Source organism: Trichosurus vulpecula, chromosome 1, assembly GCF_011100635.1.
Source record: "Trichosurus vulpecula isolate mTriVul1 chromosome 1, mTriVul1.pri, whole genome shotgun sequence".
Taxonomy (NCBI): domain Eukaryota; kingdom Metazoa; phylum Chordata; class Mammalia; order Diprotodontia; family Phalangeridae; genus Trichosurus; species Trichosurus vulpecula.
Window position 1 is genome coordinate 545,947,851 of NC_050573.1, and position 24,114 is coordinate 545,971,964.

At 38.5% G+C, this 24,114-nt stretch overlaps 1 protein-coding gene across 1 annotated transcript in view; it reads right to left on the reverse strand.

Moving 5' to 3' along the window:
* Positions 1-1,166: 1,166 nt before the first annotated feature.
* The window catches only part of ZCCHC7 (zinc finger CCHC-type containing 7), a 306,544-nt gene continuing 283,596 nt past the window's right edge, over positions 1,167-24,114 (reverse strand). Inside the window, exons 7-9 of the mRNA XM_036741559.1 lie at positions 9,340-9,435; positions 6,453-6,570; positions 1,167-2,447 (exon numbers count right to left, since the gene is read on the reverse strand). Coding sequence (XP_036597454.1) covers positions 2,011-2,447; positions 6,453-6,570; positions 9,340-9,435 — 651 coding nt within the window. The 3' untranslated portion in view covers positions 1,167-2,010. The remainder of the gene's footprint in view (positions 2,448-6,452; positions 6,571-9,339; positions 9,436-24,114) is intronic.

The following is a 24,114-nucleotide window of genomic DNA, read 5'->3' on the forward strand; positions in this document are numbered from 1 at the left end:
TATTAATATTGGCTGTTCTTTGGGCATGAGATTAGAAGAAAGGTTATTTATGTTAGGCAGTTTTACTTAAACTCAGTAGGTAGGAACACAACACTTGAGCAGGTAGCGGTTAACGGTTGTAGTTTTTTTAAGTTAACCCTGAATTAGGTTGGTAGGAAATTCTGAGCTTGTCCCAAATCACCAATTGCCTATTAAATATTTCAGACTGGCTCCTTGAGACTCAACATGTCCACAACAGAACTCATTACCTTTTTGCCAAAACCCATTCCTCTTCCGGACCTCATTACTTTTGAGAGCACTAACCTTTTAGTTGTCCAGACATCATTCTCAACTCCCCACTCTCATAGCCAATCACTTGACAGATCTCCTAATATCAGTCTCCACAGTATCTCTTCCATACATCCCTCCTCCACTCACACAGTCACCGCATCATCTTTCATTTCAACCCCTACAAACTGCTGTTCCAATTCATCCTCCATTTGGTTAATGAAAATAATTTCCCTAAAGTGAAGACGTGACATGGTTGAGAAGGGACTCAACTCCAGCGGCTCATTCTTGCCTCCAGGATCAACTATAAACTCCTTGATTTGGCATTCAAAGCCCTTGACAGTCTTTCCCCTTCCTGCCTCTCCAATCTTCTTACGCACTGTTTCTCCATATATTCTCTGGCCCAGAGTGGCCTGCTTGCTGTTCCTCAATCCCACTCTGGTCCCTTTGCCCTGACTGCTCCCTATGAATGGCTGGAATGCTCTCCCCTCCATACGCTCAGTCTCTTGGAACTTCCTTTGAGAAGCAGTTCAAATGCCACCTTCTGCTGCAGGCTGTACCTGGCCCCCCAAGGTGCTAGTGTCTTCGACCCCAAGTTACCCTGTATCTGCTTAGTATGCGTCTTGTAGGTACTTACTACATGGCTCTTCAGTCAGGTGAGCTTGAAGCTTGGAGGCATGTACTGCTTTGCTTGCCTTTGCCTCTCCATCCTTTAGTATATTGCCTGTCTCATAGTAAAGCACTTAATAAATATTCACTGATTAACATAAAATTTCCCTGTCTTATCTTGGCATCTAATTCACTTATTCTGAAATATAACTTAACAAAGTACAAAAAATATATCACAGCTTCTTAAAAAGCCAGGTAATTTTAGTTTACGCTGTAATAAATGTTGCATTTTTATTTTTTAGAAGTTTTTTTTTTTTACATATTTGGGTGATTGACTTCATTAAGGTGATTTTCACACTGAGGAAAAACATTTTTTAGTGATTACATTGAGACCATGATTTATTCTCCTTTTCATACATTTGTCAGAACTTTTGCTCCTTTTGCTAGTGATACCAGTATGATTCTTCTGCTTTCTTACAGCTCAGGCTCCCTATCTCCTTAATGTTTCAATAATTTCATAATCATACTCTCCTTAGGACACCCCACTCATTGTCAAAGCCAGACTGTCATGTTCCTTACCAAGGATGACTTCAGAACAAGCTTTAGAAGCAGGAGAAATTGAATATAGAACAAAGCACATTTTAAACTTTCCCAGCTGGTGTAAAAATGAATCTTGAAAATGATTAAATTTTCTTATCAATGTTCACTTCTTTTTTACTGCAAGGCTTTGTTTTCAAAAAATGTACATTGTAGACGAATGACATTTAATAAACTACTTTTCTTGGTAAAGTATATTTAAAAGGGCTTTTAAAAAACGACAACAAACACCACAACATTAAGCTTTCTCATCCCCAGGCTTCTAAGTCAAAAGCATAATTTATCACATAGGAATAGTCCTGAAAATGGAAAGCTAATTTGCCTTTTTACCTTCTCACACAATAAACAACTTGTTGGTCACAGAGAACAGCAAATCATTTGCTTAAAAACAGAAGCCAAGAGCTCAATCGTCTTTGTTTAGTGAGCTTAGCTTCTTTAGAGCTGGAATAAACACATCTTACTTCTTTAACGAGGTAAGAAAACACAATGCCGGGGCACAGGTAGACAAGGACACCAGATTATTACGTAACTGCCAACTCAACAGTTTTTCAGCTTTGATCTCTTTTTTCTCTGCTTAATAAGGAATAAATCTTCCTCATCATGTACTCTTTTTCTCTCTCCTTTCTTATACTTCTCCCATTTATCCCTTTTGGAAAGCTCCCCTCCACTCCTCTTTCGATGATGGTACCCTAAGTGGGAGGAGGACCTATGAGATGAAGAGTGACTTCTGGGTCCTCTGATAAAGTCTTCATCTGCATCATACCACCTTTGGACATCTCTCCTGGATTTTTTTTCTTGGCTTCTACTGCTCCAATCGCTCATTTTTGTTCTTCTGAGATACTTCTTTTCTTGATGCCATTTGTAGTCTTCCTGTATGGTATGTCTCTTCTTTATTCCATGGTAGGGACTCCTGCTTGTTGATTCCATATGGGGTCTCTTGAATGGTCTTGGAAAATCTCCATTTTTTTGAAGTTCTAAAAAATACAAGTGTTTTTGCATATTCAGAATTTGGAGAAACCCACTATACCATGCAGGTCTGTAAACAACCTATGATATGAAAGTGTCGTAAAGCATGAAGGGATGGTAGAAACTTACATGCATTAGAGTCATAGAATTTTAAGAGTTGGAATGGTACAATTTAGGTCATCTAACTGAATCCTGATCTGATGAATTAATCCCTCCTACAAAAAGCCTGGCAAGTAGTTATACAAATTTTGTTTGAATACCTCCAGTATCTATTTTTATATAGGCTAGGGCATTTTTCCTTATACCAAGTTGAAATCTGCTTCCTCTGCAATTTTTATCCTGGTTTTAGCCATGGCTATGGCCCTGTCCTTCGGTGTCCTTTTCCACAGACAGCTTCTCAAATACTATAACTAATCTATTATGACTTATTAGTTTTCTCTTCTATAGACCAAATACCCCATTTCTTGAACTAATTCTCATATACCATGGATTTGCGTTTCATTATTACCTTAGTCGTCCTCCATTGTAGTCATACCTGTTTATAGCTCTTGAAATGTGAAGCCCAGGTCTGACCAGCTCAGAAGGGAGTGGAACGAAGAAGAGATAACTCCCTTGTTTTGGGCATTAATCTGGTTTGATGGAATGAACTGGATGACTTACCAGGACTCTTTAAACTCTAAATTGGGATGACCTTATGAGCAGAGTCATGTGACTTCCCAGAATCTATCTGATTTAGAGTTGAAAGGGTCTGTGTAAGTCATCAAATTTAAATTTCCCTGAAACCCAGGGAAGTCAAATCACTTAAACAAAATCACGTATCTAGTAAGTGGTGGAGTTCACTGACTCCAAATCCAAGGCTCCCTCCAGTATAAAATATTGGTGTTGTTTTATATAGTCAGCTAAAACCCCTAAGGGATTTTTTCCCCCCACATAAATTGCTCTTAAGCCATGTATGTCCCAATCACATATCTGTGAAGATGATTTTTATTTTAACCTAAGATCTACATTGACCCCTATTTATTTAACTTGACCTGTATCTGAACCCCTTTTATGTTTCATCTTCTTAGCTATGGTCACTGTTCTAAGCTTTCAAAATATTTTTGAGTCTGACCTCACTGGCCAGTGTATTAATGATCCTTCCTGTCTTCGTGTCATTTGGCAAACTGAGAAGCACACTGTGTCTTCAAGTCTTGAATAGAATGGGGCTTAGCAGAGGCCTCCAAAGCAAGCCCCTGAAAACTGTCTCTGGGTGGACACCAACGTTGTGTGGCTCCAGCTGCTCAACTAGTTACAAAATCAAGTCAGTGTAACTTATCAAGTCAGTGTAACTTATCTAGCCCATGTGGGAGGCTTCAAATGCCACAATGACATGGAGATAACCCTCTAGAGAATTTTCCCGATTTACTAGACTAGCAACCTTGTGCAAAAACAAGATGAAGCTAGTTTGGCAAAGTTTATTAAAGAGGCTTCTTAAGACTTATTCTGTTTTCCTAAGTACAGGGAGTTTAGGAATTAATTCTAGAATTTTCCTGGGGGCAACAAGCTGCACTCAATGAAATCTAACTTCTTTGCTTTAATCCTGGGACATTATTCCAAATGGTCTCTGTTAAGGTGAAAAGTTGCACCCTCAATCAGCTAAGCATCATGTAAGTATGTACTATATGCAGGAATCTATATCTTTATATCTCATAAGAGTCCCTGTCCTTAAGAAGCTTATATTCTATTGGGGAAAACAACACGTAAGCAGATAAGTAAATAAAGTCACTATGAGTAATATGGGGTGGAGATGAGCAACTAGGGATCAAGCAAGGCTGCCATATATAGGAGGAGGTGGCACATGCTGGGAAAAAAAGAATAATTTTAATATAACAATAAGGCACTATTATATCCCTTATTGCTAAAACTGGAAAAAGATTCATAAATTTGACATTCAGAGAATTATATTCAATTTAGGTAGATAACGAGCTGACTATGCAAACACAAATCTAATAATCATTTTAACTTGTATCCAGACCCGGGCCTGGAGTCAGGAAGACCTAAATTACAACCTGGTCTCAGACACTTCCTAGCTGTGTGACCCTGGGCAAGTCACTTCACCGTTCTCAGCCTCGGTTTCCCCCTCTGTAAAATGGGGATAATAACAGCACCTACATCCCAGGACGATGAGGATCAATAACTATTAGCACGATGCCTGGGACATACTGTAGAGAGCTACATAAATATTCTTATTGTTAGCTTTGCAAAATGAAAGGTGTCGGATCAATTCGAGTGACAGTGACACAAGGCCTGGGGCACGGCTGGAATCTGCCTTCATGGAGACTCTGGACATGCCCCCCCTCCACGTGGTGTTCTGAGCGAGGACAGACGTGGGAGCGCAGGCTGGGAAGTCTGCTCTGAGGTGGGGGTCAGAGGCCCACTGCAGTGACTGCTCACAGGGATTCCTTCTGAAGCTGCTATTACTTAACACGTCTGTCAGGACTGGAGGAATGTAATTAAGAGCCTGGTGTTAGAGAGAGCAAGTGGAGAACAGGAATGACCATGACACATTACGGAAGCAGTCAATCAAAAGCTGGACAAAACCTATTCGGTGAAGTACTTGAGAACTGAAAATGAACTACAGAAAATAAAGCATAAAACTCCAAACCCAAGAAGAGGAATGATAAGATTGAAAAGACCTGCAGATCACAGAGGGTTTATCAATCTGTGCCATGACCAAGTTAGTACAAAACAACTACATGTAAGGGCTGAGAAATAATGTTCTCTATATTTAGCAAGCACTGGACTTCTCACTGTAAAATGAACAGGGAGACCTTAAAGGTGGTCTAGAGGGAGCATAAAAGCTTTTCAAAGGTCTGGAAATAATGCACATAAAATTTAAATAAGATGTGTTTTTAGGGAGGCTACTGAAAGAATAAAGGATGAACAGAGAAAAGATGTAGAAACACCCTCTTCCTTTGAGGGAGGTGGGGTACCACAGGTACAAAATGCTGCAGACACTGTCAGGCATGGTCATGGGGTCACTTGTTTTGGCCTAACTGTTCTCTGTTATAAAGGGAGGCTCAGTTCTTATTTGTGTAAATCTAGAAATGACAGGGTTTAATTAAAAAACAAATGAGAATGAAAGGTGACTTCATAACTACTTTGAAGTACATGGATAAGCTGTTCTGTACTGCCAGAGAACAGAACTGGGGAAGATGAGTTTATACCAGGAGGGATTTAGGTAAAAACAAAAACAAAGCCCCCAAACTGTACTTTATTAGCAAGAGTGACTAAGGAAGCCATACAGAGAGGTAGTTCTGTAATCTCCTAGTGCTCTGAGGTCCAAGTAGGTGGCTTGGCTAACTTAGCTGAAGACAGAATGTGGCAGCCCAGAAAGATACAAAGGCATGGAGTGTGGGCTCGGATTCTGCTTCTAACACTTCTTAGCTTGGTGCCTGCCTATGGAGAAGTCACTTAACCTTTTCATCTTGGGGCTAGAGATTCCTCATTTGTAATACAGGCTAATACATTTAGTACTTTGTTGTGGAGATCAAATGAGATAACGTCTGCATCCTGGCACAGGGCAGGCAAGGAATCAAGGCCAGCTATTATTACTGTTCTGACAACAAAGAGTGTATCGGATGTTGGCAAGATACTTGCTTGTTCCCATGAAGCAACTTACAGTTAAATACAGATCTTAAAAAAAAAGTACTTACTTGTAAAGAAAACAAATTAAAACAATTATTTCAAACTCTGGGAATACATAGACGATAGTAAACATTTTTAGAAATTTACTCAATTGAATATTATGGAGGAGTTAGTATAATACAACAAAGTGGAGATCAAAATACCTCCAATTACTTCTCTAATCATTAGAAGGGCCTGCTTTTACTAAATCAATGCTACAGACACAAAAAGTATCATCGGTTCATGCAATGAGATCGTAAGAGTATAAATTTAGAGCTGCAGGGGATCTCAGGCATTACTACAAAAACAATTCTCCAAGGACCCCTCCTCTCCCCGGCATATCATACCTTCTACTTTCCACTGTATTCTTTGTTCTTGCTCCCGGATATCATGCTCCTTATCATAGTAGTAGATGAATGGTACTGTTGGAAACGTTCCACTTAACATCCGTCTTTCTGTGCACTCCTGAAAATTATATTTAGTATTACAACTTTCAAGAATCACTGCAGAAATTTAGATTTTTACTAGCTTATAGACAGTATGAATTAAAGACAGCCACGCAACCACTAGTTTTGCAATCATTCTCTCCCAGCTACATGGGAGCTCCCTGTGAAGGTGTTCTGAAGGTACATGTATAAAAGCACCTAAGAGGTAAAGCCATGTTTTCATACTCATTCCGGTATGTCAGTCAAACGGAGAGGGCATAAGATTGATGCCTGATACTGAGTGTGTTATCACAATAAACTCAAAGCAAGCTGGTGCAGTGACATATCACTAGATTTGAAATCCAAAGTGGATTCTGTCTTGGGGCCTCTATTTACTAGCTATGAGGCTTTGAGCACCCTGGGTCTCAGACTTATCTGTAAAATGGAGTCTTTGTCTTCATTCAGTCTCACATTGGCGAGTATCTATGTCACTTTCCAGTAGTACCTTTCTACCACTGTTTGCTGATTGGTCATTTGCATTGTTTGTTAAAGTTAAACTGGGTAGGTCAAATAAGAGTTCTTTCCATAATGCTTGTTGTAGCACAGTGTCTGGCACGTAATAGGTGGTTGACAAAACTGAGAAACAGAGGAGTTTAAGTGATTTTCTTCCGATCATACCCACAGCCAATGTCAAGGCAAAACTTGAACTCATTTTTTACTCTAACTCTAGGGCTCTTCCCATCACATCAGGGTGGAGTTAACAGAAACTAGGGGTTGCAGTTCAGAAGGTTATTAATGACTTCCACAAACATAATGCTCCTTAGCTATGTGTTCTAACACTATGGGAATTCAGGACTAATTTTTCCATCCTGATCCTTGTAATTATTTGAGCAATAACTCTTTAGTATCCTTCCTTATTACTTGGCACAGCGTCTTGCACATAGTAGGAACTCAATAAAAATTTATTGAATTTACTGAATTGAAATGCTTGAAGTAATTGGAGGAAAGCAACATTCAAAGACATTTCGCTAGACTGATTTTTATGTCTGGATCACACTTGGTTCAGATTAATCCAGTCATCTGGAGTTATATTATACAAAAATTTCTTACAAAGTCGAATGTAAATTATTTTTTGATTATCCACATCACTAGTCTCTTCCATCAGTATGGAAAATCTATACTTGCTCATATAAATTATTTTCATATTATCTACTTTTTGGATTATCTACACCATTGCTTTTCTCCCACTGTAAATTTGGATAATTGAGAGTTTGTCATCTCTAGTATAAGGATGTCAAGTTCGTATTATAAATTTAAAATTACCTAATCCTAGATTTCCAGGGATAAATTTCAAAGACTCCTAACAGATTTTTGTCTTCATTAACAGATAACAGCACATATGACTGAACAGAACAGTTTAATTTTCTTTTTAACTGAGAAAATAAAATGGGAATACTTCATCCTTCTGAAGTCCTGCAGTAAAGAGATTACTACTCAGAGGCAATGCAACTATGATTTTGAAACAGCATTCCTTAAATGAACAGCAACCTTGAAAGTTTACCACCATGGACACTGTATGAAAAATGTGTGCAACAAGACAGAACTGGTAAATTAAACAAATGAGGCCTAGAGGTGTTGAATTCTATCAATTATATTATACTTAGGGTCTTCTGGGGGAAATCTCAAAGGTACTTAAAATACCATGATGAATTTTACTACATTTAAAATGGGTCAAATGCAATCTTAGAAACAAAAATTCTAAATTTCATACAGCATAGTAGTAAAGTTTCTAGATGAGTTTATTAGAGACCCTCTGAAGAGGTAGCCAGATAGACAAATAACCTTGGCTTAGGAGTCATGAGTATATGTCATAAGAGTTAAGCTGTACAAGGTGACAGGGAAAACTTAATATTGAAACTTTATCTAGAGAACATGAAGATAAAAATTTTAAAAACACCTTGATTTGGTGATATAAAATTATTACTATATACTCATTTGTGATAATTCCCTGACATTTATTATTATAATGAACATAACTATTATGTAAAACATTTCTTTTTCCTGGACCAGTGATTTCGTTTGCATAGGGAACTCTTGGAGAGGAAAAAAAATCTAATACAGGGAGGTCAAACTCAAATAGAATCAGATCCATGCAGGCCACATATTGACTTACAAAAAAACAGATTAACATTATCTATGTTGTATCGTATTGCATTGTATTTTAAATTTATTTTGATAAACATTTCCCAACTATATTCTAATCTGTCATCCTGAGTTTGGTTGGGGCATAGCCTAGTGTGACACCTCTGAGCAGGTGTTCCTGATCTGATTCCAACTCTGAGGCTAACATCTACTACACTACTACTAAGCTTCCTCACAAAACTTTAATATGTCAAAATTAGGCGCTGCTTCATTCGATCCCATTAAATTGAATTCATGTATGTTCAGTCTTATGTTGCTCACGTAGCATTCGTTAACTCAGCATGAACGTTGTACAAGGTACTAAGGATACAAAGTCAAAAAAAGAAACATTCCCTGCCTTCAAAAAGTTACACCTCCATTACATAATTGTTTGCTGCCAACTTAAAAAAAATTAGAGAATACTGGGTACCATCACGTAACTCCGTAGATGATATAAACTGATAGATCACATTAGAAAAGAATGCTTCAAGTACATAGCACAGCAGATATTTAAAGTTACACATTCCTTTTCTATGACTTCTAGCTCCTACTCCACATCGATGGAGTCTGTCTTGCCCAAATCGTGTCATATAGAAACAGCATTCAGGTAGAAAGTATTAAAACTTACATATCCATAATGGCCTTTCCGAGAACAGTTGTAACAATACACTAAGGCTGATCGTCCAAAATAGGTCTTTGGCCTCTTGGGTGGTCCAGGTTTGGTCTGCAACACAGGCATTGGTGAAAGTTCTATTTCAAATTTAAATCTTAAAACAAAACCTTGCTCTTTCCAACACAATTCTTATCAAGTGAGTGAAGAACTCCTTTGAGGTGCTGGTTGTAAAATTTTCTTCTGGGGATCCTAGCTACTGTAAATGTGAACTATTATCATTAAGAGTTGTTCTTGCGGTATTTATGCTTATCATATGACAATGTATTCTCAATTAAAGCCTTACTTTTGTACCTTGACACAACACAGAGGTGAGCCTGGGTTCTCAAAGGGTATTCCACAAGAATGTAAGGTCATGTAGTTCCCACGAAGCTGCAAACATCGGAATATTATTGGGTCTAACAATTGATTGTGTGCCTGCTGTTTAAGGAACAGGCTAAATATGTAGAAGTTGATTGGTAATTAATGAGTTATTGTTACTTTGCCACAGCAACTCATGAAGGCTGCCATGTACTAAGACATGGAGACAGGATCTGAGCTAATGGACGGAAAAGTTTCCATATTCCTATACTGATGAAACCAAAGATCTTTTCAGTAACACATACAATAATGTCTGTACATTTGTTTCTGGCATGAATTTCTTTTTTACATATGATATTTTATTTCCCTCCCCAATTACATGCTAAAACAATTTTTTACCATTTAAAAAAAAGTTTTGACTTCCAAATTCGATCCCTCTCTCCTTTCCCTCTCCCTGACACAATAAACAATACGATATAAGTCATACATATGCGATCATATAAAACATTTCCTTATTAGTCATTCTATACAAGACTCAACAAAGAAAGGAAGAAAGGCAGTGAAAAACAGCGTATTTCAGTCTGTGTTCAATCAACATCAATATCAGTTCTTTCTCTGGAGGTGGACAGTATGCTTCATCATTAGTCTCTTGGGATTGCCCTGGATCATTGTATTGCTGAGAACAGCTAGGTCATCACACAATGGTCATCCATAGGCGATCATCATACAATATTGCGGTTACGGCATACAACATTTTCTTGGTTCTGCACCCTTCATTTGCATCAGTTCATGTAAGTCTTTCTGAAATCATCCTACTTGTCATTTCTTATAGCACAATAATATTTCATCACAATCATATACCACAGCTTATTCAGTCATTCCCCAACTGATGGGCATCCCTTCAATTTTCAATTCTTAGTCACCACAAAAAGAGCGGCTATAAATATTTTTGTACAGATAGTTCCTTTTCCCTTTTGTCTTTGGGACACAGACCTAGCAGTGGTATTACTGGATCAAAGGGTATGCTCAATTTTATAGCCCTTTGGGCATAGTTCCAAATTGCTCTCCAGAATGGTTGGATCAGTTTGCAACTCTACCAATAGTGCACTGGTGTTCCAGTTTTGCATAATTAACTTCTGATATCCACATTGATGTCTTTCTGGAAAAAGTGCTAATTTTTCTATTGATACTGTTTGATATTTTAAAATTTTCCTTTTCATCTTCCTTTTTTGTTTGTTCATGGCAAACCTTCATAAATGGATAATTTATACTGTCTTTTACTTCAAAATCCCTCACCTCTGATCATTCCAACCATGGATTACCTCCACCATCCACCTCCCTCCCTCTATTCAAGTGCTGCTGAATAGAGACAAAGTACAGATTATTAACTCATTTCTCCCCTAAAGCCACTCCCCCTTCCAAGCTTCCCCATTACTGCTGAGGTCACCACTATCTTCTTAGTCCCTCAGGCTTTCAACCTCAGCGTCATGCTCCACTCCTATCTCTCACTCTGCATACCCATCTGTCACCGAGGCCTGCTGACTTCACCTTTGTGACATGTTTCAATATGTCCCCTTCTTTCTTCTGACACTACCATCCCCCTGGTGCAGGTCTTTATCATCTCATGCCTGCTTGAGGGTCACTCCTTACTCCCATTCCACTCTTTGATTCAGCTGTCAAAGTGATTTTCCTAAAGTGAGGGTCCAAAGATGGCAAATTTAAAATCTTCTTTGGTGTTCAAGTCCTTCATAACCTAACCTCCCCTCCTTCCAATTTGTCCAGTCTTCTCACACATTATACTCCCCACATACCCTTCAACCCAGTGCCAATATACTTCTTGCTGTTCCTCTTCAGCTCCAGGCATTTTCTCTGGCTGTTCTTCCAGCCTGGAATGCTCTCCTTCCTCATCTCTGCCTCCTGCCTTCCTTCAAGTTCTGGTAAATCAGGAAGCCTTTCTCAGCTTCCTTTAACTGTAGTGCCTCCCCTCTATTATTTCCTATTCATTCTGTATATAGCTTGTCTGTTTATATCTGTCTGCTTGTTTTCTCCCCATTAGATAGTGAACTCCTCAAGGGCAGGGAATGTCTTTTGCCTTTCTTTGTAACCCCTGTCCTTAACACAGTGCTTGGCACATAATAATAAATGCTTACCGATTGAGCACACTACAACTTTTTGTTATATAGTCCAGCTGGGCTCTCACTGCAACAAGGCAATTCCTTTACACTCTATCCAATTACTAGTTCCCTATCCACTAAAACTATTTTGTATTTAACTGCTTTGTAAATGTTTGTGTTCATGACTTGATATTTACACTTATATACTTTATATGTATTCATCTCCCATATCAGAATGTAAGCTCACTGAGAGTTAGGATTTTTTTTCATCCTTTGTTTTGATATACCTATTACACAGTAGGTGCTTCAACAATACTTGGCTGACTAGATATGTGCGTGTATATATGCATATAGATATAATTTCCTCACACATATACATTGTATCTTATAGGAAAGGGAAATTACAGAGAGACATAATGATGAGATCACAATGACTTCGAGGTTTGAAAATGTTGAAAGAAGCCTCAGAATTAAAAGGAAGAGGAAAAGAAAAAGGATAAATTATATTTCATGTATTCCTACTTGATTGCAAAAGGATCCCAATGGAAACTAATTTTACTTATAAAGATACTGCTTTTAAGAGTATGAAATACTTTGGCAATGCCGGTCTACATTTAGTGGACTGTAATCTCAAAGTGGACAGCGGTACAATGAGGTAAATTTAAAAAGCTAATGTGATCTTAGGCTTCACTAATGTATTATTGTGTCCAAACAAAAAGTAATATTTCTGTTGCACCCAACCATGGTCAAGGCATATCTGGAAAACTGTACTCAATTCTGGATACCATATTTTAGGAAAGATGGTAAAAGCTCTAATATGTCCAGGAGTGCCGCCAGGATTGTGAGAGGGCTTAAAATGGTATCACAATCTGGAAATGTTTAACCTGAAAAAGAAAAGACTCAGAGGATGTGTGATAACTGTTTGAAAAAACATGAAGAGTTATATTGAAATAAATTATTTTGCTTGACCTTGAAGGGCAAAACTAGCAACAATGACCGGCAGATTTTGAATCAATAATAAGGCTTTAGTGGTCCATCATTTCATTGATGTTAGGCACTCTTTCCAAGTGCAGATCTCAGCTCAATGAATCAAGAGGTCTTTATTAGAGGGCCATTATGTGCCAGGTTTGTAAAATGAGACAGTTGCTGCCCCCAAGGAGGAGCTTACAATCTCCTGGGAGAAGGTGTGTTTACAGAGAAGTAAATATAGGATACATGAAGAATAAATATAAAGTGGCTTAGTTCTGTGGAGTGGGGAGACTAACATGAGGGAATTAGGAAAGGCCTCTTAAAGGAAATGGACTTGAGCTATCAGTTCTAAGAAGCTGAGGTGAGGGACAGTATTCCAGACATAGGGGCTGCCTATGCAAAGGCACAGAGATACGAGATGGAATCTTGTAGAGAGGGAGCAAAGCAGGCCAGTTTGGCTGTAGTATAGAGTCTGTGAGGGGGAGTAATATGTAGGCAGCCTACAAAGAGAAGCTAGAGGGGCAGCTGGGTGGTGCAGTGTATAGAGCACCAGCCTTGGAGTCAGCAGGACTTAAGTTCAAATCTGGCCTCAGACACTCGACATTTGCTAACTGTGTGACCTTGGACAAGTCACTTAACCCCAATTGCCTTGCCTTCCCCCCTCAAAAAAAAAAAAGAGAGAAGAGAGAGACAGAGGCTGGAGCCAGATTGTGAAGGGTTTTAAATTCCAGCAGAGGCATAGGTATTTCAGCCTAGAAGCAATGGGGGACCACTAATGCTTCCTGCACAGGGGACTAACATAGTTTCAAATGCTATGAGCTGCATACCTATGTCCTGCCATAAATTCTCTGTAAGGGGTCCATTAAAGGACTTCCTCGAGCTGTTTTGGACATTATGTGTACACCAGTGCCGTCCTTATCTGCCCATCTGTTACATGTCCAGTCTGCTTCTTTTCCTGATCACATGTCTGCTGGATGATATCTTTTAGACCTCCTTCTGATGTCTAATTGTATGTGGAGGCGTCCCTGGGTTCTTGAAGGCTGTGCTAGTAAAGTGTAAGTTATGACAGTCTTTACTCTTCTGGATGGGCTTTCAAACTAATGCATATGAAGCGGCTCATCAGTGGAGGCTAGCTATTTGGTGAAAATTCTTTAGCCAATGTATTCCTTAAAATAAAGAAAAATGCAAGGTGTGCCTCAGTCCTCAGTAGGCCTCTCTGCTTCTGCTACAATAGTAGGAGGGTGGTGGCAAAGGAAGCTGCAGTCGCTAAGAACTACACAATTTTCATATTGTCTACACTCCACCAATTAAATCACAATTTAAGGGAAGACCCAGAAAGTTAAATGGACTGCCTGAGGAGATCTGTAGCAATATGTGGTCATTGATAGATTACAATCTGCACTACTGCAAGGATCGCAAATTCATAAAAGCACTGAGGTATGTTTTATACCACCCCTCATATGCAAATTTTCTCTGCAATTACAGATTCTTTGCCCTTCCACTTTCTCCACTGTGCGTTGTGATCCATGATCAGCAGGTGTAAAGCACCACTGGAAGCTGTGGCTAAAAAAGGGAGGGAGGAGCGGGGTGGAGCCAAGATGGCGGCTGGAAAGCAGGGACTTGTGTGAGCTCCCACCACGTCCCTCCAAAAACCTATAAAAAACAGCTCTGAACAAATTCTAGAACTGCAGAACCCACAAAATAGCAGAGGGAAGCAGGGATCCAGCCCAGGACAGCCCAGATGGTCGCTAGATGAGGTCTATCTCGCATGGAGCAGAGGGGAGTGGAGACCAGAGGAGAGCAGAGCTCAGCATGGGCAGCAAGGACCAACCATACCAGGAACCGGGCGGAGCGGGCCCTAGTGCCCTGAATCAGTGAGCTGCGGTAGTTGCCAGACTTCTCAACCCACAAACACCAAAGACAACAGAGAAGAACTGCAGAACCCACGAAATAGCAGAGGGAAGCAGGGCTCCAGCCCAGGACAGCCTGGATGGTCGCTGGATGAGGTCTATTGTGCACGGAGCTGGGAGCAGAACAGAGAAGAGCCCAGCGTGGGTGGCGGCAGGACCAACCAGACCAGAAGCCGGGTGAAAACAGGCCCCAGCACCCTGAATCAGTGAGCTGTGGCAGTTACCAGACTTCTCAACCCACAAACACCAAAGAAAACAGAGAAGGTTAGTGGGAAAAGCTGCGGGAACAGAGCGAAAAGAGTTTCTCGGTTTGGCCACCGCGGGTGGTGCCGCTACAGAACTACAGCTACGGTTGCTTCTGGCCCCAGGCCCACCTGGTGGGAGGAATTAAGTGGCAGGTCAGAGCAGGAGTGCACAGCCTGCTCAAGATTTGCGTCAGGTCCGGGTTGGTGGTTCTTGAGGAAGGAGGAGTGCTGGTGTGGCAGAGCTGGCTGTATAGAAATAGCTCTGAAATCAACAGCGTGTCCCCTCAAGCTTGGAACAAAGTACTCTTTGCTCTACAAGCAGTCATACCCCAACGAAAAACTCAAGGGGCAAGTAAGTTGGCTGGGAACATGGCCAGGCAGCGAAAACACGCTTAGATTCAGTCTCAGACTTTGGAATCTTTCTTTGGTGACAAAGAAGACCAAAACATACAGCCAGATGAAATCAACAAAGTCAAAGAGCCTATATCAAAAGCCTCCAAGAAAAACATGAACTGGTCTCAGGCCATGGAAGAGCTCAAAAAGGATTTGGAAAAGCAAGTTAGACAAGTAGAGGAAAAATTGGGACGAGAAATGAGAATGATGCAAGAAAACCATGAAAAACAAGTCAATGACTTGCTAAAGGAGACCCAAAAAAATACTGAAAAAAATACTGAAGAAAACAACACCTTAAAAAATAGACTAACTCAAATGGCAAAAGAGCTCCAAAAAGCCAATGAGGAGAAGAATGCCTTGAAAGGCAGAATTAGCCACATGGAAAAGGAGGTCCAAAAGACCACTGAAGAAAATACTACCTTAAAAATTAGACTGGAGCAAGTGGAAGCTAGTGACTTCATGAGAAATCAAGATATTACAAAACAGAACCAAAGGAATGAAAAAGTGGAAGACAATGTCAAATATCTCATTGGAAAAACCACTGACCTGGAAAATAGATCCAGGAGAGATCATTTAAAAATTATTGGACTACCTGAAAGCCATGGTCAAAAAAGGAGCCTAGATATCATCTTTCAAGAAATTATCAAAGAGAACTGCCCTGATATTCTAGAGCCACAGGGCAAAATAGAAATTGAAAAAATCCACAGATCGCCTCCTCAAAAAGAAAACTCCTAGGAATATTGTCGCCAAATTCCAGAGCTCCCAGATCAAGGAGAAAATACTGCAAGCAGCCAGAAAGAAACAATTTGAATATTGTGGAAAAAAATCAGGATAACACAGGATCTAGCAGCTTCCACATTAAGGGATCGAAGGGCTTGGAATATGATATTCTGGAGGTCTGTGGAGCTAGGATTAAAACCAAGAATCACCTACCCAGCAAAACTATCATGCTCCAAGGCAAAATATGGATTTTCAATAAAATAGAGGACTTTCAAGCTTTCTCAGTGAAAAGACCAGAGCTGAATAAAAAATCTGACTTTCAAACACAAAAATTAAGAGAAGCATGAAAAGGTAAACAGGAAAGAGAAATCATAAGGGACTTACTAAAGTTGAACTGTTTTGTTTACATTCCTACATGGAAAGATGATGTGTATGATTCATGAGACCTCAATATCATAGCAGCTGAAAGGAATATGTATATATATGTGTATGTATACATATATACATATGTGTGTGTCTAGGTATGTATATATGTAGGTGTGTGTGCATATATATATAGACAGAGGGCACAGGGTGAGTTGAATATGAAGAGATGGTATCTAAAAAAATAAAATCAAATTAATGGATAAGAGAGGAATATATTGAGAGAGGGAGAAAGGGAGAGATAGAATGGGGTAAATTATCTCTCATAAAAGTGGCAAGAAAAAGTGGTTCTATAGGAAGAGAAGAGGGGGCAGGTGAGGGGGAATGAGTGAATCTTGCTCTCATCGGATTTGACCTGAGGAGGGAATACCATACACACTCAATTGGGTATCTTACCTACACGGAAGGAGGAAGAAGATAAAAAAGGGGGCACGATAGAAGGGAGGACAGACAGGGGAGGAGGTAATCAAAAACAAACACTTTTGAAAAGGGACAGGGTCAAGGGAGAAAATTCAATATAGAGGGATAGGTTAGGAAGGAGCAAAACATAGTTAATCTTTCACAACATGAGTACACTATTTACATAATGATATGCATGTTGCCTATGTTGAATTGCTTGCCTTCTTAGGGAGGGTGGGTGGGGAGGGAAGAGGTGAGAGAATTTGGAACTCAAAGTTTTAAAAACAGACGTTCAAAAACAACAAAAAAAGTTTTTGCATGCAACTAGGAAATAAGATACACAGTACACAGGCAATGGGGCTTAGAAATTTATCTTGCCCTACAAGAGAAGAAGGGAAAGGGGATGGATGGGGAGTGGGGTGACAGAAGGGAGGGCTGAGTGGGGAACGGGGCAACCAGAATATACACCATCTTGGAGTGGGTGAGAGGGTAGAAATGGGGAGAAAATTCATAATTCAAACTCCTGTGAAAATCAATGCTGAAAACTAAATATATTAAAGTAAATAAAATAATTAAAAAATAAATTAATTTTGCCTTAAAAAAAAAAAAAGGGGAGGGAGGAGGCTTGCTTCCGAGAGTAATTTGGGATCATTGAAAGCTGTGAACATTCTTCTAAGTGTAACAGTCACCTTTCCTCTCCCTCTCATTTGTGGGCCTAGCTCATTGTTCATCTGCATGTATGTGTCTAAGCATATGTACTGATGGAACAGCTCAATGAAGCCATTCCATGATGGGTCCGTTAAATGTCCACCCGGCATATACTGTAGTCTAGATAACACTCTTTATCTGCTTGGTCTTTCCTGTGTATAATGCTACACAGACAGTCCTGACTGGTTATGGAGCACACTAATCCGGTGCTTGATGCAATTAGGACAGGATCTTTCATCCGCAGACAGGAATATATGGAAAATGTCATCACTTCTGTTTGGATTCCATGCAGGACATCGTCCATAAAAGTGACCATATATCCTCCTGTTGCATGCCTCACTTGATATGGATAATCAGAGGATTTATTGAATAAAGTTCTCTATGTCATTGAGTCTATCAATGATCTGAATATATGCACAAGAAAAGAAGATAATAGAACACTTTTGGATAACTTTATCACAAACACATTGGTGTTCATTTTATTGGAAACAATTAAAATAGATGATTTGTAGTTAGTTTCCTAAACTCTTAAATGTTGATAAAATGCTTTATCCAGCTCAATAATTATGGAGAGACACTTACTAACTGACCAAATCATGAAATCTGTTTCAACCTAACTGCTTAGTATTTTGTGATGATTTTCTCAAAAAGAATCACAGAAAGTTAGAGCTAGGTACAATTTGAGAAATATCATTAAATCCAAGACCTCTATTTTAGAGATGTGAAAATCAAGAGGTTAAATAACTGCAAAAAAGATCTTCTGGGAGAACTGACTGATTTTGAGGATATGCCATATTATATATCATTGAAGGGTTTTAGATATAAGTTTGATTCATAGGTCAGTTATCCTTCCTGAAACAAAATAGGTGCTTATTTTTTTTCTCTCACAAGAGTACTGTTTGTATAAAAATTTAATTAGATTTTACATGTGTGTGATAACTACAGAAATATGTAAGTACACAGAGTAAAGTCTGTAGTTCACATTATATAACTTTTCTATTAGTAATTCTTAGCAACTTGGGATGCTACTTTTCTGACCAAAACAACAGAAAAAAGGAGACAGGTTGTTTTCTTGAGATGTTAAAACACTGGCTACGGAGAATCCTCAGAACCTTTACCTTGTGTTTATGGTGGCTATGTTAATTATTTTATGAATCCAGGTACCTGCCCAGCAGATGGAAAACTGGATTCACATAAACCCATTTAGAAATTTATGAACAAGACAAGAATGTGGGGAATTTCCAACCTTACCTGGTCTCTGTAGCTTCGCTCTTACTAATGAAGCAATGTGCCAGGAAGGCATACTTGCCTTCTTTTGATACTTCTATTTTCAATCTCTACTCTCCTCACCCCTCCAATGTCCATGTTCACTATCTGTGAATAGTATACAAAGCAACCAGCAGGCATTCTATAAACACATGGTTGCTAAGCCTGTCTGGCCAAGGAACATGAAAGAAAGGGGAAAAGGAGGGACTTTTGTGACCAGGGAACGTGTTGGTGTGCAAGAAAGAATTGGTAGCAGACAAAACACCCTATACTCTGATATCTTCACTACATCTACAAGACAAGTTGGGTGCTCTGGAGTGCTGCATTAGCTCCTTCAGGTCACTAGGACTCTGTAAGAAATTACTGTTTGTGTATATGAAGTGATTGGGATAGATTAATAATGCACTTCCACAAGTACTCAATGTTCCCAGAATGCAGTTCGTATATTGGCAAAATCTTAAATAAACATGTGACATTCAGTGTCAACAGAAACTCAGTTGTACAGCATCAGCCATAACGATACCGTTTGCTAGAGATTTGCCAGCGTGTTTGTACGTGTTACACCTTTTATTTACAAAGGGTAATCTGGTTCAAAACCTTCAGGTTTAACATAACTGCTTATATATGCCCCTGGATGAAGTGCAAACATTGGGATGTTCATTCATCTGAATAATGTCACCAGTAAAAAAACTTCCATTATTGCTAATAAAAAAATAGCAGCAGTATTTATATTGGGCTATGAGCTTCCAAACTGTTTCACAATAATTAATTAGTAAATGACATGACAAATGCTATCTCCATGCTCTCTTTTTAATAAACTATCATGCACTAGGCACTCAATGAGAATGAAATGAAATCAGCATAGATCTCACCTAATTAGAGAACATCTCATATTAGAATACAGTATTGAAAACTCAGTAATGATTTTCAGTGGACAAGTTCTTGTACTATGTTCTAACAAGACTCCTCAGGCTTACTGAATGTCTTTGAAATATAAGTTTGTGTGACTTCATACTTCTGCCTCAGGGCTATGTCTTTATTTTTAATTAACAGAAAATACCTAATTTATGGGGGGATATTTAAATTGATTAGTTCAGTTCAGACTACAATTATACATATGTCTATAGCTTATAAAAGTTAAATGCAAGGAGACAATTTTTTTTTAAAAATTTTAGGTTCAAAGAGTATATCTAAAGAGCATTATCCAACGGGTGGGTACCCAATGAAGTATTTATGAAAGTAGCTGTCTTATTGTCATAATTTTGGGGGGTTACAAACATTTAAATAATCTATATTTGTAGGGTGATATCTTGGAGATTACTTTACTATCAATATACAGAAGTAATAACTTGGGTAGATAGCATTACCTATGAAAGGTCCATCCCCATCTGCTATTCTTGCTGAAAGCTTTTCATGCCCCAGTAAACTCAGTAAATATCAGAAGATAAAGCATAAGCCTACTACGCCACGGATTTACTTCTAATGTCTCCTCAAAGTGCAGCCCGATGCAACGATTACAAATGATTTTCTTCTAATGTCATTTTACATAACCCTTTTTTCTGCATGAGTAGTTAGTGCCGAATGAATGAATGAATGCCATTAAAACAGTTAATCATTATCTGGGACAGTGGCCTTCCTCCCTCCTCAACTAGGAATCTCCATGACAAAGGCCAAGACACCAAAACGTCAGGGCTGCCTCAGTGTCCTATTTCGAACAGTAATTTTTTATGTAAATGAACCTTCTGGGCAGCTCCTTCTGTGACCTTGAGATGCCCTTATCTAAACTGACTATGATCCAATGAGGCCTTGCATCTAGTTGAAGCTCATTATTACCTAGGATATGCAATCAATTTCACTAATTAAAGAGAATTTTCTACTCTAAAGAACACAAAACAGATTTATTTTTACATCTATTCATATGGTTTAAAGATTACACTATATGTTTTTATTAATTAGCCAAGTTTGTCATATGCAGAAATGCAAATATAAAAAAAACTAAGACCTGAATGTTTTACATTCAACATAAATGATACAGTTAAGGGTGACATGATGACACAAAGTTTAAATCACACAGTAGAGCCTAGCTCTTTTCTAAACTTGTTACTGTGCTAAGGACCCAAATTCTTAAACAGGAATGATTTTCATATCTCAGAGTAGCTTTACTATTTCAAAGTATCCTAAATCAATTTATTCTTCTAGTGTCATCTACTATATGACATAAAAATGCAAATACTTAAAAACATCTGATCCTTACCGAGCTACTCCAAACCAAAAGCTGAAACAACCTACTGACATGGTTTTGTTAACTGAGTATAAAGAGCTGCAACTGCCTACTAGCATTTACTATTAACCAAGGTCATGTACAAAACTGCTTATAGTTTTCAGCCCATATTTATAATACACTTACTTTGTTTTTTCTAAAGAATACTGCTTTTTTTTTTCAATTATGCATGAGACTGGTCACACTTTCCTACCTATTATACTTTGTGAAAAATAAATTTAGGAATGTCCTCACACCTCAGGTGTGGGAAGGTCAAGAAGAGGGGCAAACTTGAGAAGGTAACTCGTTCTTTATATGGAAAAAATAAGGAATGGCAGTCCACCAAAACCATTTCTGTGGGCTGTAGAAAGGATAAAGAACAACTAAAAGAAGATATTTCAGCTTTACTTTAAATTCCCTTCCTACTGTAGGGTTTCAGTCCCATTATTTGTAAAAAAGAGTCGCTGGGCATGGAACTAGTTGGAAGTAAGAACTCTCTGTGTCCTGTTTTAGGTCTGCCCATTTTTTTTTCCTGGTTGCTTTTGAACAAAGCCTTTGCCTTCTGTACTTATCTTTATTTGGAAAAAAATATGATTTACTTTGCTTTAGTGAGATGTTTTAAAAAAAATTAGCAAAAGACTGTGGAAAATGTTAAAGTTTCAATTTTCTTCTCAGAAAAAAAAATACCAAACATAGTTATATTCCAGTGGACATTAAACATTATTTTCTCCATACATCAAAACCTTCTGTTGAGAGCCATTGTACCAGTGTCATACACATAATATTTTGTGTGATTTAAAAAAAAAAAACCGAACCATGTCATGTACCCTACAGACTCTCAATCCATTGGGTAATTCCTTAATTAGGCAGATTTCTGAAACATGTATTATGTACACAACAGACTGGAACGTCTCCTTTGGAGCATTTTCTAGTCTATCGGGTGATTACATCATTAAGCCACACATGCTACGTAGAACAAATTCCTTATGAAAATTCATGAAAAAATGTAGAGCACATCATTAACATGCAGAAGTCATATATGCTTTTGATATTTTGGCTGATTTTTAAAAATCCATATGAAACAATTAGATAAGACCATGTATGCATTAGAAAGGTGTTGCTGGTAAAATAAAGAAAAAAGCTAAAATTTTATTTCTCATTGTTTGGTTAGGAGTTATCTTACTGGATGATACGTTGTTGAATAGAAATGTTCATTCTAAATTCAGCAGAGTTGCTTTATGGCTTTGGTACTTGGCATATACAGTTAAATCCCCTTCCCCCCATTGAGAGATTCAAGTTCTAAAAACCAAAGGGCTAAAACTTGTAAATGGCCACAGTGATAACCATTATGGTTATTCAAGCTACGGCATTCTAAATATATATGTCTTCTTTTGTATACATATATGTGGTGTCAGTGTGAGATTATGTGTGTATATCTTCAATCATACAACATTCCCTAAAACAGAACAGATATCAATTGCTGTACAAATCCCACTGTTGAAGATATAGATAATAATTATTTTTTTATTTCTAAAACACTAGACAAAATCTAAAAAACTACTTAATTGAGAATGAAATATAACGCAGGAAGAGAAACATTAAACATTAATTTTTTTTGGTAGAAGAGAACAAAAATGAAAATCCCAGTGAGTAGAGAACAATGAACATATGCAAGACAGTAGGGATAGCAGTAATTCACTCTCTGAATGCTTCAAAATCTTCATGGCTTAAAAAGCATCCCAATTTTCTCCAAAGGTGGTGGCATTTATTCACTGGCCCATAGCTAATTTTACATGGAATGCAAAAATGTTAGTTTAAGTTTAATTTACCACCCTATTTAAATATTTCCAATGTAGCGCTCAAACTACAGAGCTCTCCTCTGTCGATTTTAATTTTAAAGTAAGTTAGCAAAGGCTTCCTTCTTAATCCCCCAGAGACTACCTACATAGTGACACAAACGCCAAATTTATGACAGCAACATAAATGCTCTTCTTAAGTAATATGCAACATTAAGTGAAATCGTTTCCTGGAAAGATATTAGAGGTATCTATATTTTATTTGCCATCTTAAACATATCTGGGTCTTTATGACCTTATTTTTAAAATGTATTTCCTTTTTATATTTCCTGGTGCAAATGGACTGCATAAATAAGCAATGTGCTATGAGGCTTCAGACTAGCCGATAAACCCTTTCAATTTTCATGCCAGCTTCTTCTTTTGTAATTCAAATCTGGCTGAAAACTGGCAGCTCTGAAAACTGAAACAAGCGCTGCCACAAATACCTTGTAATGCTATCGACCTTGTCTGCCCATGCAGTGAGAAAGGGGGATGCGTATGTGTCTGCAGTCATCCAGATAACACAACTCATTTTTTTGGGGGGATAACAGAAACCAGCCCCGGACTGTGCACCCAAAGCAGTCATTACCAGGCAAGCCGGAGAATAAGTCTCTTCAAAATACACAGTGCATTTAAAAACCATATACAAGGCTCAGCCACTGCTTTCATTACCAATTTTAATTTAGCTCCTTCAGTTTGCCAGCCAGATAAACTCTTTAGTGCTGTTTTTTAATCTATTTGCCACATTTTATGTTTAAGATTATAGTAATATGGGACAGGAGAAGGAATCACTTTTAGGGGAAATAAAGAAATAGATCCGTTTATCAGCGCCCATCAGAAAGTTCATTAATCAGCCAGGCTTTGTGCCCTCTAAATTGAAAGGTTAAATAATCCTCTCAGGAATATTTCTCGGCCCCTCCGCCAATTGTCCAGAGAGGAGCTGCCATTCACAGCACTCGGGATCGGTGACAGGGTATTTTACCACTGTTTGGACCTCAAACAATGATGGACAAATGGCCTGGTTTACAAAGAAACCTTTTAGTACATGGATAGAAAAGGACCACAAGCTTTGAAGCCTGTGGAGGGATGAGGAGGGCGTGGAGAAAGGATGTGGGGGGAGGGGATGAGAAAGGAAGAAAACACACACAAACACATGTGTGTGTGTGTGTATGAGTGTGTAAATCCATGTAT